Source organism: Sinohyriopsis cumingii, chromosome 1 (assembly GCF_028554795.1).
Source record: "Sinohyriopsis cumingii isolate HCF-2022 chromosome 1, ASM2855479v2, whole genome shotgun sequence".
In the NCBI taxonomy this organism is placed as follows: Eukaryota; Metazoa; Mollusca; class Bivalvia; order Unionida; family Unionidae; genus Sinohyriopsis; species Sinohyriopsis cumingii.
The window spans coordinates 65,639,047-65,656,546 of record NC_142961.1 but is presented as its reverse complement, the minus strand read 5'-3'; the positions used below and the strand labels follow the sequence as shown (position 1 = coordinate 65,656,546).

The window sequence follows — 17,500 nt, the reverse complement described above, 5'->3', positions numbered from 1 at the left end:
AGTGACATAGAGTACAAGTAGTAGTAAAATTACGAAACTGTTCCAGACCTTAGCGAATACTACATCGTTCCCCACACTTAATTTAGTACTATAATTGCTAAATTGTCAAGGACTTTGGTGGATACTAAAATACTAAAACCGTCTGGTAAAATTGAAGAAAGATGGTGTTATCTAAATGAAATACTTAAATGCCTTAAGCAGCAATGAATTCAAAAGAGATTATATATACCGAATTTAGCAAAGACTGGAAAAATATCCAAAAAGATTCGAAAAGTGCATTTTTTCATGTTGTAAAGCAAATTATTTTGATAGCTTATTTGGCAATTTGTAAGCATTTCACGCCGATTAGAATGAAGAATACATACACTTACTAATCAACAAATAGGGTAGGAACATGATCACACTTTTCTATCAATACACCAGTTTCAGTTACCAACACATACTGACTAGGAATATACACATATAACACATGCTGTTATACTATGACACAATCATAGGATGCAAAAGCAGTTGGATGAAAAAGAAATTAAACTATTTTTAAACAAAGCCAAATCCGCTACTTCTCCTATTCCCCTATTAATTTTGTATCATCCCCTTATAAATAAACTTTCCATCCACTACAACCCTTATAATACCCAGAATCTGATCAGTGAAGTGAAAAAAGAGAAAAGGATTGGTATACACACACGCTATACGTACAAACGTGCTTATATACTGTCAGACGCAAGTGAAAGAAGAGAAAATGATAGGATAGGAGTACTTAAAAACATATACAAACATTGCCTTCTATGGATATTAACCAGCAGGGAGAGAAAAACAGACACACACATAGGGACAGGCATTGGCTTCAGAACAACATGCTTGACTTATATTATGGATGTAAAGCTAAATCTTTTTGTACTGTAAGGTTGTACATTTTTCTGTTCGAAGTGGGAAAACTGATGTACATCGTAGCTATGCATTGTACATGTTAAGAAAAGAATGTTTTGTCTATAAAAGTGATATTTGATTATCTTATTAATATTGAAAAATGTGAAGACTTATCGACACTTATGCCTCTTGGTATATCCTTTAAAAACGAATCACAGTGAAAGTTTAAAATACATAAACAAAAGTCAGTTTCTTTTTGTCTACGATTAAGTTTCTTTGCTGGAACAGGTTCTTCTGTTTATTCTGCTTCTTAAATGTCCATTTTTATCGATGTACTTTCTTCACAATGCTAACAGTTATCATTGTGTCTGTCTGTCTTTTCTCCTGTCTTACATGCTCCATTTCTTCATGGTAAAGTAATATGGAATTTAGCGGTGACTAAATATACCAAATTTAGCAAAGAATGAAAAATGTCCTGACAACCTTGCATAGTTTGTTTTTCAGATTGGAAAAGTAATACTCAAGAGTGTGAGGTTGGTTTACAATCTGTGAGAGATACTAAATTAAAATTTCACGCCATTTTCAGTGACCAAGATCCACACTTATTAACTAACAAAAAGTGAAGAAATATACACAGGCAGTTAAAGTTGCAAGATTGTCAAACTGGGTCTATATTTGGCGTGAATCTAACGTTTCGTGTAATGTCAGGTTGTAACATTTTCTGTTCCAGTTTGGTAACGGCAAAACAGATTTACTTCGAAATTGTGCGTCATACATGGAGTCTTTGTATTTGTTAACAAAAACAAATTTTGTTTGTAAAAATGGCCTTAAGTATCTTATCAATACAGAAAAAGAAAAATAATCAAGACATAGGTACACTTAGTTTTCTTAGTATACAGTATTGATTAGGAATCACAATGTTTTTTCGAGACAAATAAAAAAGATCCATTTTTTATTATATTTAAACTGTTTGTCCTTTTTGAATTTATTCACTGGAATAGTTTGCCCATTTGAGCTCAACAAATTCTAACAACGTTACAACGTATCCTACCGCTCCGGTGGCCCAGTGGTTAGAGCGTCCGCCTCGGATGCAGGAGGTCTTGGGTTCGATCCCCGGCCGAGTCATACCAAAGACTTACAAAAATGGTACTAACAGCTGCCTTGCTTGGCGCTCAACATTAAGAGGTTAGTGTCAGTACTGGTCAGCCTGGTGTCAGGATAATGTGACTAGGTGGGACATCATGCTACATGTCTGTGCAATAAAAAGCAAAACCCCCAAAACTCAACGAAAACCAAACTTAAAGTGGACTTTTCCAAGCAGACCTTAAAGAGCAGGCTGATCCCAGCCAAACTGAACTTTTATTGTGTGTTCTTGGTGAGCAAAACATTGAAATTATTAAATTTCGTTTGAAATGAGCGCCAATGTTTATTGTATGACGAAAAATACTTATTTTGTTTGCACAAAACGCAGAATAGTGGATTTAAATAACACTGAAATACATTCGGATTCCTCGATCATTTCCTTTGTGTTACGTTATAGCGTCATTTGTGACGTCTTGGGGTGTTATTGTACGTGTTACATATACTAAATTTATGATAATGCTATATTATATTAATGTTATTAATGTTAATATTACAGTCCCTACTTGATATGCAAAGTCAATTCGCGTGCTAATAAAATTTACTAAGTTCAAAAACCTTACAACCATAGTTAAATATTGCGATATTAATTTCCCCCGACCAAATCCTTTAAATTACTTATCTTCGAAGTACTAAAGACCTTTATTAAATAACGACTTTTTTTCTGGCCGCAGTTTTATGAAAAAGTAAATATTGTAACATTTTCTGATCTTTGTCTGAATTGTGTTATTCAAGATACATAATTAAACTCTCCTGCATTCATTATGTTTATAGATTTCTATTTTATGCTGAAAAGCGCCACTCGAATATTGGATGACGTTGGAAATTTCAAAATAAATGCTGCACGTGTCAACTTTATAGTCCAAATTAGACAAGAGTGCAGTTTTGCTCCACGAACAAATTTACGCAAACTGCGCCCTTTCTATGAGCAAACTTGTTATCACACTATCGTCGTGGAGCATGGATGCGCTGATGCTACAAGATAACATTCATACGTTTGACGGTCTACATAGTGTCAGAATTTTCCTGCTTTCGCACTATTGGTATCTCCGTCTGCAATTTGTGTATATACATCGTAATGCGGTTTCTATACCACTTTATTCCATTCCAACCAGTATTGAACTCAGCATATTTAGGAGAAAGAACAAAAATATTTTAAACGATCTTATTCATTTATTTCTTACGTTTTTATCCGTTCAAAATTGTATCCTGCCTTGTGCATACGGATCAAAGTTTAAGAGAGGCACAAGTGGGGATTCAGAAGAAGTAAACAGAAATTGTTCGGCGTCTATAATGTGTAACATTTTATTGTATAACGTACCTGTGCATCATTGTCAGCTTATCACGTAATGGATGCCATAACTAATAAGAACATAAATAGATTATTGTTGCTTAAAAATGAAGTATAACAAAAGTATTAACGTTTTATATAAAGTTATGTTATGAGACAATCCATCATGTGGGGAATTTAAATAACATATGGCTGACTCGGCTGCAGTGCATTTCTTCACAAACATACACACATATTCGAATATACAGCTTGATACAATCCATTGAGTATGGTCAAAGCTAAATAAATTTGATAAAATGCAATTTAGTCAAATATTTCTTCAAGGTATAACAGTATGAACGTTAAAAAGAATGGGCCTGCACTTCCGTTGAGTAGACGGATATTTTTTTTTACAAATATACCTTAAAGTATGCATTGTGTCTGAAGCTTATAAAATGTGTCTACGCTACTTCGTTTTCTTCAAAACAATGAAAACAACGTTTAAAATTTAGGGAAAATATTAAAATAGTCATTTAAAATAGAGATTGTTTATCAGAGCTACATGTCAACTTCAAGCTAGACAGTGTAAGCCAATATAAGCTTTGGTAAAGTGTCCGGCAGTCAAACGGTAGAACCAGGTTCAAATTTCTGAAGGGTATTTTTAAAAAAATATTTATTGCACTAATCTTTTGTATGTGGCAAATAATAGATAATAGCAATAAAGATGGTTTTTAAGGCACTTTTAGCATATCACTAGCTATATCGAACCCTAACCTGTCCTTGGGAAAGTCGTGTGGCTCCCGTTTTCCCATTATAATATAGCCATTAATGTGTTAAAGATGCCGCTCATTCAAAGTCAGTTAAAGTGCGCCAATTACAAATATCGGGGTCACAGACGTTTTTTTGATGACCAATAGTATATTTTTGATGGGAATTTGACTTTTAAGTTATCCCCTAGGCAATAACGAGTTGAAAAAATAACAATAACATTCTGTTTGACTCATTTATTGGTCAACACGGACTCATTTTGAAGCCTACACAGTAAAAACCATTGTGTCACAAATTTGGGGTACTAAATTTATTTACATGGCAAGAAAATTTGTAGCGAAATAAATAAGTGAAATAAGTCTTCTATGATAGAGAATTGTCTGAATTTTGATAAAAACACTCTGTTTTTATGTCAGTATATTTGGAATTAAAAAAAAACAACAAATTATTTGTGTCCCATAAAATGCTGTGAATTACGTTACAATTTTATGATAGCCGTATTGCAAACATATTTGATTAATACAGTAATGGTACCAGAACAAATATGTACATTAATGCTTCGAAATATTTATAAATCATGATTTAAAGGTGTAGGAATAATTTTGTCCTAAAAACCAGTCTTTGATTTCAATTTTTAATTTTTTGCATTTAATTGTGAATTACGTTACGGTACCTACCTCATAATAAGTATATGGTATATGCGTCAAACACTGTGAGTTATAAACACACTTATGTTAACCATAATTGCCATATAAACATTGCTTTTAGCTGTTGTAACATTTCTCATATATTTGAAAATGCTTATGTCCGTGAATTACGTTGCGGTGAATTACGTTACGGTATATTCAGTAAACATGGTTTAAAACTATTTCCTAGGAACAAATTACCTGGAAACATTATTTTCTGACACCGTCTAACATACGGGCGTTTATTGAAAAACGGAAGTTGCCAAGCGGGAGACATTTAAAACATTTTCTGGTGTAAACATTACCATCACTCGTAAGTACACATTTATTTAACAAGAAGAACACTTAGTATATAACATCAATTGTCAGCGAAAATCATTATAAAACGACAAAATATATAATATACAGAAGAACTGTGAACATGGAATATTGATTCCATTTGTATTTACGTCACGTGAAGGCACACAGTTTAGTGTAACGTAATTCACTATTGTGTAACGTAATTCACCAACATCTAATGATTTGCATATTTCGTTAACTGCTTTCAGGAGATGACTAGAATGAGCAATGCTGAACGGCAAAAAAGATACAGAGAGAGGAAAAAGGAAAAAGAAGGCGAAGAATACCTAAAAAGGGAGGTACAAAGAGTGAAACGATATTATGTACCAACAACAGAACTTTCTGATCGATCATTGTCTAAAAGACGGAAGAAGATACGACAATGCATGCGAAAACATCGTCAAGGGAAAAAAAGCACACAGCACCGCCAGCAAGATCAGAACGAAACAGAAATGAGATCTAACGAAGAACCTGGACCATGTGACTCAACAACAGATAGGGAAGTACCAAGCACATCAACCCCTGGACAGCCTTTTTTTGTCAAAATGAATTTCAACGAAAAGAAGCGTAAAAGGAGAACAAATAAATCTCTATCAAGAGCAAACAAGAAGATAAAGACTTTAGACATGAAAGTTAAGACACTAAACACAAGAAATGCTACACTTAGAAAGAAAGTACAACGATTGAATAGAAAACTCAATAAATCTTCATCACGTGTAGATACAATTAGAACTCCACAACCAAGTACTGACACTGAAACAGGTGTTCCTAGTACTACCACACCGAAAAGTCGAGCTATTACGGAACTAAATCAACTCAATATGACTCCAAGATCAAGAAAGAAAGTACGACAAAAACTCCTTTTTCAAAATTGTTTAGTTGGAGACACTGAAGAGGCAGCACAGAGATTGAAAGGAAAAGCTAAAATAAGAACAACATTGGGAGTTATATGTGGTAAACTTATTCACCGATACAGAATGGGCAGGCAGATTAGCCGAAGTCTTGGAGTACATAGAAAACAGTTGCTTAAAGCAAGGGTAGGAAAGAGCATTAAAAAACAGCGACTTAATGCTGAACGACAATCAATGAGGACAAGAGTTAGGCTGTTTATGGAGAGGGATAATAACAGCACATGTCTGCCAGGGAAGAAAGATGCCAATAGAGGAGACGAACACCAACAGAAAAGAACATTGAATGATTATATTTATAACTTGCACAGAAAGTTTTTAGCGGAAAACAGCGACACAAAGATAAGCTTGACAACATTTAGAAGAATGAGACCTAAACATATTAGCGTTGTCAAATTTAGCAACAGAAAGACATGTTTATGTCAACGACACCAAAACATGGTTTTAGAGTTAAAGGCACTTAAAAGTTTGGGCATTCCGACCTCCGAAAATCCAGATGTTTACGTTGAGCAAAGGTCAGACGAAGAAATCGTCGAAGGAATAGAAAGTATCAGCGAAGAAAAGATCAAGTTTTCAGAATGGAAGAGGGTAGACGTTGAGAAAAACGGAAAGTTCTTTAAAAGAATGCAAATAGTATCAGTGGAGAAAAGTAAGACAGACTTTGTTGCACTTTTGAGATCAGAACTGACAGAATTTAGGAAACATATTCACAGAGTCAAAGAACAATACGGTCAGTCAAGACGTTTGAAAGACATACTGCCGACAACACATGCCATATGTCACATGGATTTCGCAGAAAATTATACTTGCGGGTTTGCGGAAGAAATCCAGTCAGCATATTTTGATAAGAATGCTGTCACGTTGCATCCAGTTGTAATTTATACCAAGGATAAAGAAGATGAGGTAAAGGTAAAGCATAAATCACTAGTAGTAGTATCTGATGAGTTGTCTCACACTTCATCGACAGTCTTTGCAATCATGAAGCATGTTGTAAAAGAAGTGAAAGCTGTATTACAGAATGTTGAAATGGTTCACTATATGACGGACTCGCCTACGTCACAGTATAGAAACAAGCAGATTTTTTCTATAGTAGCACATCATGATACGATCTTTCCCGGTATTAAAGCTTCCTGGTTATACTTTGAAGCTGGACACGGGAAAGGCCCCTGTGACGGGGTCGGGGGTACTGCCAAACGACTAGCTGATATGGCCGTCAAAAGACACTCGGCAATAATTCAGTCAGCAGATGATTTTTTCCAATGGGGGAAAACACAGGAAAATAGCGCACTTAAGTACATATTTGTCCCAAAGTCTCAATGTACAGAAGCCCATGAAGAACTCTCGAATCTTGTCGGAAAGCAAGTGAAGGGTACTATACAGGTACATGCAGTTATTCCACTTGGAGAAGGCAGCATTGCTGTGAGGAATACGTCATGCTTTTGTGATAAGTGTTTCGTCGACGGTCAACCAGTACCAGCATGTGATGGATGGACAGTACATCAGTTGAGCGAAACCAACATAGTCCAAAATTCAGAAGCTGAACAAACAACAGGACATGATGAAAGTGAACAGCAGGCTACAGAACTAATGGAATGCAATAAAATAAACACAGATGAACTTTATCAAGTCAACACATACGTAGCAGCGATTTATGAAAGCAGGTGGTACGTTGGACAAGTTTTAGAATACGACGAAGACGACCAGGAATATAATATTAATTTCATGGTGGCTGGAAAAAACTCTTTCAAATGGCCTGCGAAACCAGATCAGATTTGGATACCAAGTTCCGACGTATTGTGCTCATTGGATGAGCCGATAAAGCAAGGAAAGACCCGCAATATGTTTAAATTCTCAGGACGAGACCTTGAGAAGGTCAGAAATCTATTTGACAGACTTTGACTGTACATCATGAACATGCAACAGGATATATACTGAAGCGACCATGTGCAGTAAAACGTTAGTGAATTACGTTACAGCATCATTTGTGTTTTATACAAGCAATATAACAGTATTGAGTACACAATCATTTGTTCCAAAACATTTAATGGTGTAAAATGATCATAGCCCATTGTTTATCTTTGTTCAAACCGTTGTGAACAGCACAATTTCATTTGTGAAACTTGGGATTTTTGAATATTTCTTCGCGTTGGGAATTTAATGTAACATTTTAAAAGATTTTATGTTTTATGTGTTAATATAATTGCAAAGATATTGCAAATCATTGTAACAAAAAATAATCATAACCCAAAAGTTCTTTTTTTCTACAATGGTTCCAGTTTAAACATAAATAACAAGGATATATATTTTATGGACTTTTGTGAACTACGTTACAAATAGTACTACTTCTGTAAAGTCTAATAAATATCTGTTTGGTAAAGTTTCAAGTCATATTAATTGTTAAGTATTATCTTAAATGGTTAACAAATGCACAGATTTAATTAAATGGTCTTTAGACTTTAAAATAAAAGGGTATCAACATTGAAAAATAGCCACTTTTTCTTAAAAGCGTCTATTTTCCTTTTCATTGTTTAAGTATAAATGAGTTGACCGATATGTTTTAGAGTTGGTTAGTGTATTGTTTCTTAAATGTTTTATTTGGTAAATCAATCATATATCTATCATATAAATGTGTTTTATACGCAATTGTGGTTCTTTTTACGATAAAATAGATTTGATATGATTACAGTAGTAAGAAGTAACGTAATTCACCATCCAAAATACCCCCACATGTATATTCATGTTTTTCTTGGTGTGAATTTGTTATTCAAGAGCTACCTTTTGTGTTTTCTAATTGTTCAAATATAGTTCTTTCAAAATAAATACATTTGTCTTGTTTTCAAAGCCGAAAATCTTCAGCCGTTTTTCGTGTGCAAATGGCGCACTTTAACTGACTTTGAATGCGCTACAAGCAACAACAGCAAAACAAACACATCTTTATTACAACGCTGATCCTTAACCTGGCATGGCGGCACTGTACCTAATAGGGAATATATAACTCAAACGGTAAATTGCATATCTGTCACAATATTTAGTTGCGTGTGCACGAAATGAAATACATCTAACAATATTTGGATGAAATATGTATCTTTCATAAATATCGGTATTTCAGCTGTACAGCAGTCACGGAAAAGATACGATCCTTGTTACAGTTTATAATCATAACTGAAATTCGTACACATCTCTTTCTCTCTCTCTCTCTCTCTCTCTCTCTCTCTCTCTCTCTCTCTCTAGGCAGCCGCCTAGGGCGCTGATTTCAGAGGGCGCATTTCTCCAAATCAACAACAGTTTTGAAAAATAAATAAATAAATTTCAGTTTTATTGAGGGTCGTTTTTTATCCTGGTTTATTTCATACAGGGACAAAAAATCGGGTAGATTCAGTCGCATATGTTTGTTGGGTATGAAAAGACAAATGTACATTATGTTTATAAATTTTGAAATTGATATTTTCGGGGGGGTGGGGACGCCAGAATCTAACATTGCCTAGGGCGCCAGATAGTCTGGCGCCGGCCCTATTTAACAACTCATTTTGCAAGAGTCTTAATAAAAAAAAGTGTAACCATTATGTAGAAAATGGAGATTTAGATTATTTCCTAAACAAGTTATAAAGTTTCTTCCACAAAGCTAAGAATGTTTTAATACTGTTAGCACCATACCATGGGTGCTGGTTTAAACATCGGTATCGTGATACATTAATGACATTGAAATGGAAGTTTTAATCTGTATAGTCCTGACCAAACATCAAGTGGACCTTCTTCCTGCATAACAACACTACTTGCACGGGAAAATACAATAAGTGGATCCTTAATGTACGATATTTATCATTCAAGTGAAATAGATTACAATTTTCGGTTTCAAGTACCAACTTATCAATGCTTGAACTTTTGCATTATTTTGTCTGATGTCAATCATGTCAACCTGGGATTGATAAAACTACAGGTATTGTGATACTAGTATTTGTTTAATTTTATTTTCGTAATGTTCCACATTAAACTTAAATCAGAATGGCTTGTTTTCTGATAAGATATAGATTACACCAAAGCAAAGAAGGCTAGTCACTTTATTAAACAAGAACCCAAAAATACGTTGAGCACAATGAACTCAGTATACATGAAATATCGTAATCTAAGTTTAGAAGATCCGAAAACTTCTACTAATTTAACTTCCTTTTTCAATCAAAGTTAGAATACAGCTAAGGTTTCTTATTTTTGAGCGTGGGTTTGAGATTTTGCTTAAAAAATCGCAAGTATACGAGGCCAGGAATTTAAATGTGCAAGACCCGCAATTATCCTTTTGCTAGGCAGTTTCCAAGAGTAATCTCTAATATTTCCAGTTCAAAGGCAATAAAAATGTTAAATTACAGTTTGTCGATCAATCTTGTCATATTATTCCGATACAAATACTTTATCTATGTTTGATACATTTCTCCAATCCCACCAAATTATCAGTTTACAGTAAAACTAAAAACAAAAGAAATCATTTCAACGCTATACCTGTACCTAAGTCACGGTTGACTCATTTGGCCTGTGCTATTTTCTGTTCAATTTCTAAAGATTAAAATGTGGAATGTTCGACTGTTCCACTAAATAAAGTTTTTGAGGTACAATTTATAACATTACAAAATATTGTGAATCTATGCAATCAGATTAAATATACAAACAATATTCAAGATAAAATCATTGTTTCTTTCTTTTTCTTATCTGCTTATGCAAGCACTGTTATCAGGGTAGAAACGATATGCTGTGCACAAAGATCTTCAGTAACAGATAACATTGCTTCGTGAACAAGGAAGCGCGACTTAGGAAATCGACAAATAAATATTTTGATGATACCCGCTTTAAAACTCGACATGTGTGGATAATGTTTGGACAAGGATAACAAAATCGATCTACATGACTCAATCTGGTTTTGATTTTTTTTTCAAAGACTTGAGCCTTATGTTAGTGTGCATGTGTGTGCACACGTGAGTGTTGCAAATTAACATATTTCATTTCCAGGAAGAAGAGGACGAATACCAATATTTTCGGCGAATAATAGGTCTTAGAAGCATATAGGCTTCGTAATCCATCATATCAAACAAAGTTCCAAATGCACACAGTTTTTGATGTTATCAGTGGCTGTCTTATTATTACAAGTGAACTTAACAAAGGTGCATGCTGATTTGTAAGTTAGATTTGTTCATCACACAATACTGGGTTTAGTTTTGGTAAGTTTTTAACAGGTTAAAACCTTGTTACATGCAACATTATATCAGAAAAATAGTGTTTAAACTATTTCATTACAAATGTAGTTAATAGTTTATTGATGTATAATATGAATGAGAAATGCATGGAAAAGATTACAAATGTGCATATCCTGAGATATTTTCTTAAGGGATGGTTTCCATTGCTAACCAATACGTGAACACAAAACTTATATGAGAAATTAAACCAAGCCACTTCATACTTATAATATAGATCATACGACGAATAAGAGAGAGGGGGGCAGAAACGGACCTTATTCAATATGGCCCTATTATATTATCAACGTTCTCCAGTTACAGCATTATAAGTAATGACGATACGCCATGTGATTACTTTTATACCTATATAAAAAACATCTAAAGTTTGATCGTCGGACTGACATGCCCCATCTACCCGTTGTTTACCACATTTTTTATAATAATTTTAGTAACAGACCTTCTAATTATGACTTAGGTTTATATCTTGTAAGCATTAGGTACATTTCAGAATGAAATTTTCCATTAGATAATACTATTGTTTAGAAAATGCTAATTGTGACCTGAGGTCAAATAGAGGACTATATAATCTTGTTTTTCTATAAATAATTCATTCGTGCTGTACGATCTGTGCAGAACCAGTTATATTATTGTTGTGTCAATTTCTTTAGTTGGGTTGGGATTTATTTTTTTAAATTGTTTAATCGAAGTTATTCTTCTCTGGAAATACAAATTGCTCAAAAATAGAGACTTGGATTTATAGTGAGATTCGAATAAGACATATTCTTTGACTGTATTATTGTGATTCAACAAAAGACTATTGGCACATCAGTAAGACACAGGCCATCATAGGCACATCAACACTTCTAGTTTCTGGATTTCTTTTGGAATACCACTAAAGTTTATTCAGAACTTTAATCATTAGGACTTGTGTCAGAAATTATATGATTACTAGGAATTTAATTTGTACTATCATAAGTTCTTGTTATATTTTTTCATTTTGTATTCAAGTGAAATCATTTATTTGTTGAATTTTACAAAACGTACTGGCTTTTGCTCTTTTCTATTACGTAGCTTAAGACCCAAGAGTCGTTATAGGCGTCACGCAATGTCTGTCAGCATCAACATGAAATTACAAAAAGTCAGTCAAGCCTCATCATCTTCATATTTCTACTGAGAAAGTTGAATTTTTTTCCCTCTTGGGACACCAACATAAAACTATTATTATCAAGACTCTAAGTTGCAGTATCCCTTCAGGTACTAAAATATGACTATATAAAATTACACTAAACTGTCATCAGAAGTATTATATCATGAATTTGCCTTGGTTAGTTAACGGTTACTAAGATTTGATCTCGTGTTTGTTCCATATGTTACAGATAATGAACCTTCATTTTATTATCATTTTAATAATTTTCAACATATATGAGTTTGGTGATTAATGCTCATTTTGGACTTTTGAAATGTATAACCTATACATATCCCTGTACAAAAAGCACCAGCTAAAGAGCTTTTCATTGGGGTTGGGATGAATCTGTAATCTTACCAGGTTCTGGTTTCTATGAGAGTTGGGCATTTCCCACGTGACAAGAACATCTGTCTTTCCGACTTGAACAGCTTTCACATTGTGAGGAGCTGAGGGGGCATTCAGATGTGGTTTAGTTATAGCACCTTAACAAACAAATTAAAAAGTAAATAAATAAATATATACATTCAATTCGAAAAACGACGAGAATGTATCATCCGTTATCACAAAAATTATCATATACAGTTTAGCAGCTACAAAAAACTTCATTGTTTTAGAGTTTCTGTGTGAATCTAGGAATATCAAATCAAAACATGGTCCCTGCTTTTACAATTTTAGTCTGATTACTCTGTTAAAGTTTCTTAAATAAAAAAATCAAAACTTTGATTAAGAGGATAGCTATATAAGATCTCTTTACCACTGCTACTATACTACTCTCTCTTTCTCTCTCACACACACACACACACACATACACAAACGCACGCGCGCGCACACACATTCTGTTGACCTGCTGAAGAATTCAGACGTGGATCTGGTATAGAACCTTAAATAAATAAAAAAATAAATAAATTAATAAATAAAAGTGTTCAATTTGATAAAAGCTGAGTTGTATGATTCGTGATCACAAAAATTAACATATAAATGTATTACTTACAAAAATAATAATTCAGTTTTAGAACCTACTGTGTGAATGTAAGAATATCAAATCAGAACATCAATACATGATTACTATAGCGTTCCAGCTTTTATAATAATACTCCGGTTTAGTATGCTATATTTTTCTTAAATAAAAAAAAAAACTTAGTTAAAAGGATAGCTCTATCACGTTTCTTAATCACCACCACCACTACTACTACTACTGCTACTCTCTCTCTCTCTCTCTCTCTCTCTCTAATTTCTCCCTGTATAACTTATTTTTGGTGACACCTGTCGTAACACATCATATTTTCAATGTATGCATCTTTACTTATCTAAAGACAATTACTTCTGAGTAATGTTTTGACGTTTTTACCCAAAGACAAATACTGCTAATTGAATTCCTGACATATTTCTTAATCAGCTTTACTAATGATACATATTTCCATGAATCATTGCAGAACTAAAACTTTACGAATGTGTTTATTAAATAATTAGAACATTTACATGCGCCTGCATTAGTGATGGTATGAAATTAGTGGAAAAAATAAATACTGGAGATTTTCGTTCAGTATGCAATTAAAGTGCATGAAACTTCAGGCGTATTTAGCCATCAAAAGTAAATAGATCCATACAAACTGTTTTCAGTGCAAGAATAAAATCCTACCTTCTGATTTAGATGTCAACTCATCAGAATTGCAATAAATCCGTGCGTGCATGAGAAGCAACAGAAACCATCCAATGTGAGTACTTCTGATACCCATTTTCACCATTGTCTGCGTCTTCACACAGCGACAGATACACATCAGTAGAAACTTGCCACTTAGACATATTTTAGCGTCCAGAATTGCCGTTCATACGATTGCGCATGCGTTGGTTTTATTACAGTATTTATCTAAGATAATCAGTAATTCAAATGTAATTTATGTTAGGCCCACACCAGATCTACATTATCATCTTCGTTGTAGACGCTGTCATCATCTTCTTTGCGAAAGCGTGATAAACTTGACGAAGGAACATTAAAATACATTTTTATTTTGCTTTCATTCAAATTGATTGGATCCAAAGTATTTCTTTGATTTGCATTACATACTTTTGCTGTTCACGCAAAGGAAATTGGGTTATGAACTTCCTAGTTTTCCTTACATCCTTATTGTGTTTGTGAAAATTATTTGCATTGCTAGAGGAATGAAAGGTGAAATTCTAACACACACACACACACACACACACACATTGAATGAGTGTAAACCTGATTCTGATTTTCAAAAGTGTTAGTTACGACTGTGATGGAAACTCACCAGTAACGCACATGTATCAGTATACTTCTTTGTGTGTGTGCGTACATGAATGTGTGTTTTGGGGAGGGAAATATAGTGAACCACCACGACTGATTACTACAATTCGGCTGATAAAATAACACCACCTATGGAGTTATTAAAAGTTTTGATCAAATTATTGATTGATTCATTGATTGTTTGATTGGTTTGTTGGCCGCTGTTTATTGGCATATCAGCCTATGGGACACAAGAACCTTACCAAGAGACACAACACGTCATAAAATTCAGGTTATTCTGGGAAGTATTCTATCTTGCAAGCAAGAGACTGTGGGACCGGTGAAATGAAATAAATCGACCCCCATAAAATAGTGATCCCCCACGCGGTCATAATCCCATCCCACCCCCACCCGTGGTGTCGTGCTACAGACAAAAACCTATAATACTATCAGGGGTGCAAAAAGAATCAGTGGCCAGCTATTAAGTTTTACGGATGTAGGCAAGAACATGTTTAGAGATAAAGTCCGAGGAGGGGTGAAGTGCCCCCCCCCCCCCCGCTCCCATCTGCGGTATAAATACTATCACCTCTTAAAAGAACACCTGTACAATATTGACCCCATGCCGTTCATGCTGTAATGTCTGTAATTTGCATACGATATGGCAGTGACTGTGCGGAGGTGGCGGTGGCATCGTTGTTGTCTGTTTTGGTGTCGTTTACTTGACTGGTACCTCGGTTGATATTTGTAAAATTTGGAAAGGCATGGCCTAAGGAAGTGAATATCAGTTTGAGAAATCACGTCAGAACTTATTCTGAAAGTCGGTATCTAAATGCATTACATCTGCTGATCTCCAGCATCAATATATCCACAACCAATGAAGATGTTTGCAATAAAATTTTAAAAAAAACGAGCATTGTGAATTGGGATGCATGGTCCAGTGGTAGAGCTTCGGACTCCAGACTGAGAGGTCGTGAGTTAAATCCTCGCTGGGCAATGTTATTTATCCTTGAGCAAGATAATTAATCCACATTGTTAAGTACTCGTTCTACACAGGAAGCTAGCGAGAGTGATTAAAGCAAGTTGTGAGAACCTGTTCCGCAATCGATGCAAAACAGAAATGTTTAAAAGAATTTCAAACGATGTGCTTTAACAAAATGACAACTTAAAATAATAAGCCACATTTTTTACCAGCCAGCGTCACATGCATCGGTTTTTGGATATGCTTGGCGAAATGTGCACAAACTCGAAGTCGATTATTCCTGAGATGAACGAGAGTACAATTCCTAAACCAGATGAAAATCTTAGAAGTCATCACCTAGTGAGTAGATAGACATACGTGGTAGTCGGATCAGCAGTAGTCTTATATCGAAGGTGTGTGTGTGTGTCTTAGCCAAACCCAATTTTTGTATGTGGACGACAGCATGATTTTTAACCCTCAATCATCTCCCCTGGTTTACCAGAACGTATTTTGAAAACGACTTTTGTTGAGGCAACAAAATCGATTTCATTCTTGATTACCACATGGGACCATCATGGAAAATCATCATAGTCGTCCAACAAAAATAGGATTGGCTCAGAAACACTCCCCTTATATAAGACTACTGCGGTTTTTCGAGATAAATTACTAAAAGTTTACCATATCTACCTTTGACATTACACAAATTTTACTGTAATAACAGGCTAATAAATCCACCTTGCTAAAATCAACACTATCAGATTTTTTTATAATCCAACGCGAATGTGTTAATGCCATCAGAACAATATCGCTTATCATCAAAATTACACAGACCGGATTTTATGATAACACTGGTATACATTTTATTGCGATTAGATTTTAATGTCATCATCTCAACATAACCAGAACATATGTCTACCGCAGCCTTATACTTCTCGCATCCGTTTACCTGACCTTACCTACTAAATCGAACCCACGACCTCCCGCAGGATCAGCAAATTCTTCGAGTTGCTGTTAAGCAGCAGGCTGCTCTGAAGAGATATTTAGGTTAAAGACTGAACATGAAATGGTATTATGATTTTTAAACCTTTTTGCTTTGCAAGCTCAGATTTTACAGTTGGCAGAAGCAGATGGTGCAAGTTTGTGGCAGAGAAATTTGCCAGAACAAGTTTATTATCAAATCCCCAGCTGTTATTGAACCCAGCAAATGCGGTTGCAATGTTTTTAGATTGGGAGTTTGCTATCAGCATCAACATTCAATTTTAACAATGCTGTAACTAATGTTTGATATTTCTCTAATTGAGTTTGATATGAAAATTATCAGAGATTAGAAATTACTATAGCAAAATGACGGAAAATGTATATCAGCAACCTATTATCTCGGGCGATCTTGCGAGATACCAGGAAATATTCTGGGTTCATCCTAGATACAATCTCTTTGCTGGCAATGAACTTGGCGTTGTGATAAATATAAGAATAAAACACTGGTTATAAAATTCGAGTGAAATGTGAAGATAATACTGATCATAAGGAAATGTTTTTGTAAACCCTTATCTGGACGCTTTTTAACGATAAAGTCCCAGATGGAATGCAAGTGTATGATGTTAATGGCCAGGTTACCAATAATAATATCGCTAATATTAATCTGTAATATGAATTTCAACTACATCTTGTATATGATTTATACGAGGCCAATGATAGAGGATTATCAAAAACGCCAGAACAAAGAAAATTGTTAGTTGTGTTGGAAATGTTCGATATTTATGTGCAACAATGCGTGATACTAATACAAATAAAGTTTGTTACAGATCGCACAGATTTGTGTTTTTGAAGTGTTTCATGGCATTATTTCAAGTGGCTTAGTTATTGATCATCTTATTAATATTAAAATCGATAACCGTCTGGAGAACTTGT

The 17,500-nt window shown here is 34.5% G+C and overlaps 1 protein-coding gene across 1 annotated transcript in view; it reads right to left on the bottom strand.

The window, feature by feature from the left end:
- LOC149807027 (uncharacterized) overlaps positions 1–14,180 on the bottom strand; it is a 128,654-nt gene extending 114,474 nt beyond the window's left edge. Inside the window, exons 1-2 of the mRNA XM_089950567.1 lie at positions 14,026–14,180; positions 12,744–12,868 (exon numbers count right to left, since the gene is read on the bottom strand). Of these exons, the coding sequence (XP_089806693.1) occupies positions 12,744–12,868; positions 14,026–14,164 (264 nt within the window). The 5' untranslated portion in view covers positions 14,165–14,180. The remainder of the gene's footprint in view (positions 1–12,743; positions 12,869–14,025) is intronic.
- Between the last annotated feature and the right edge of the window lie 3,320 nt (positions 14,181–17,500).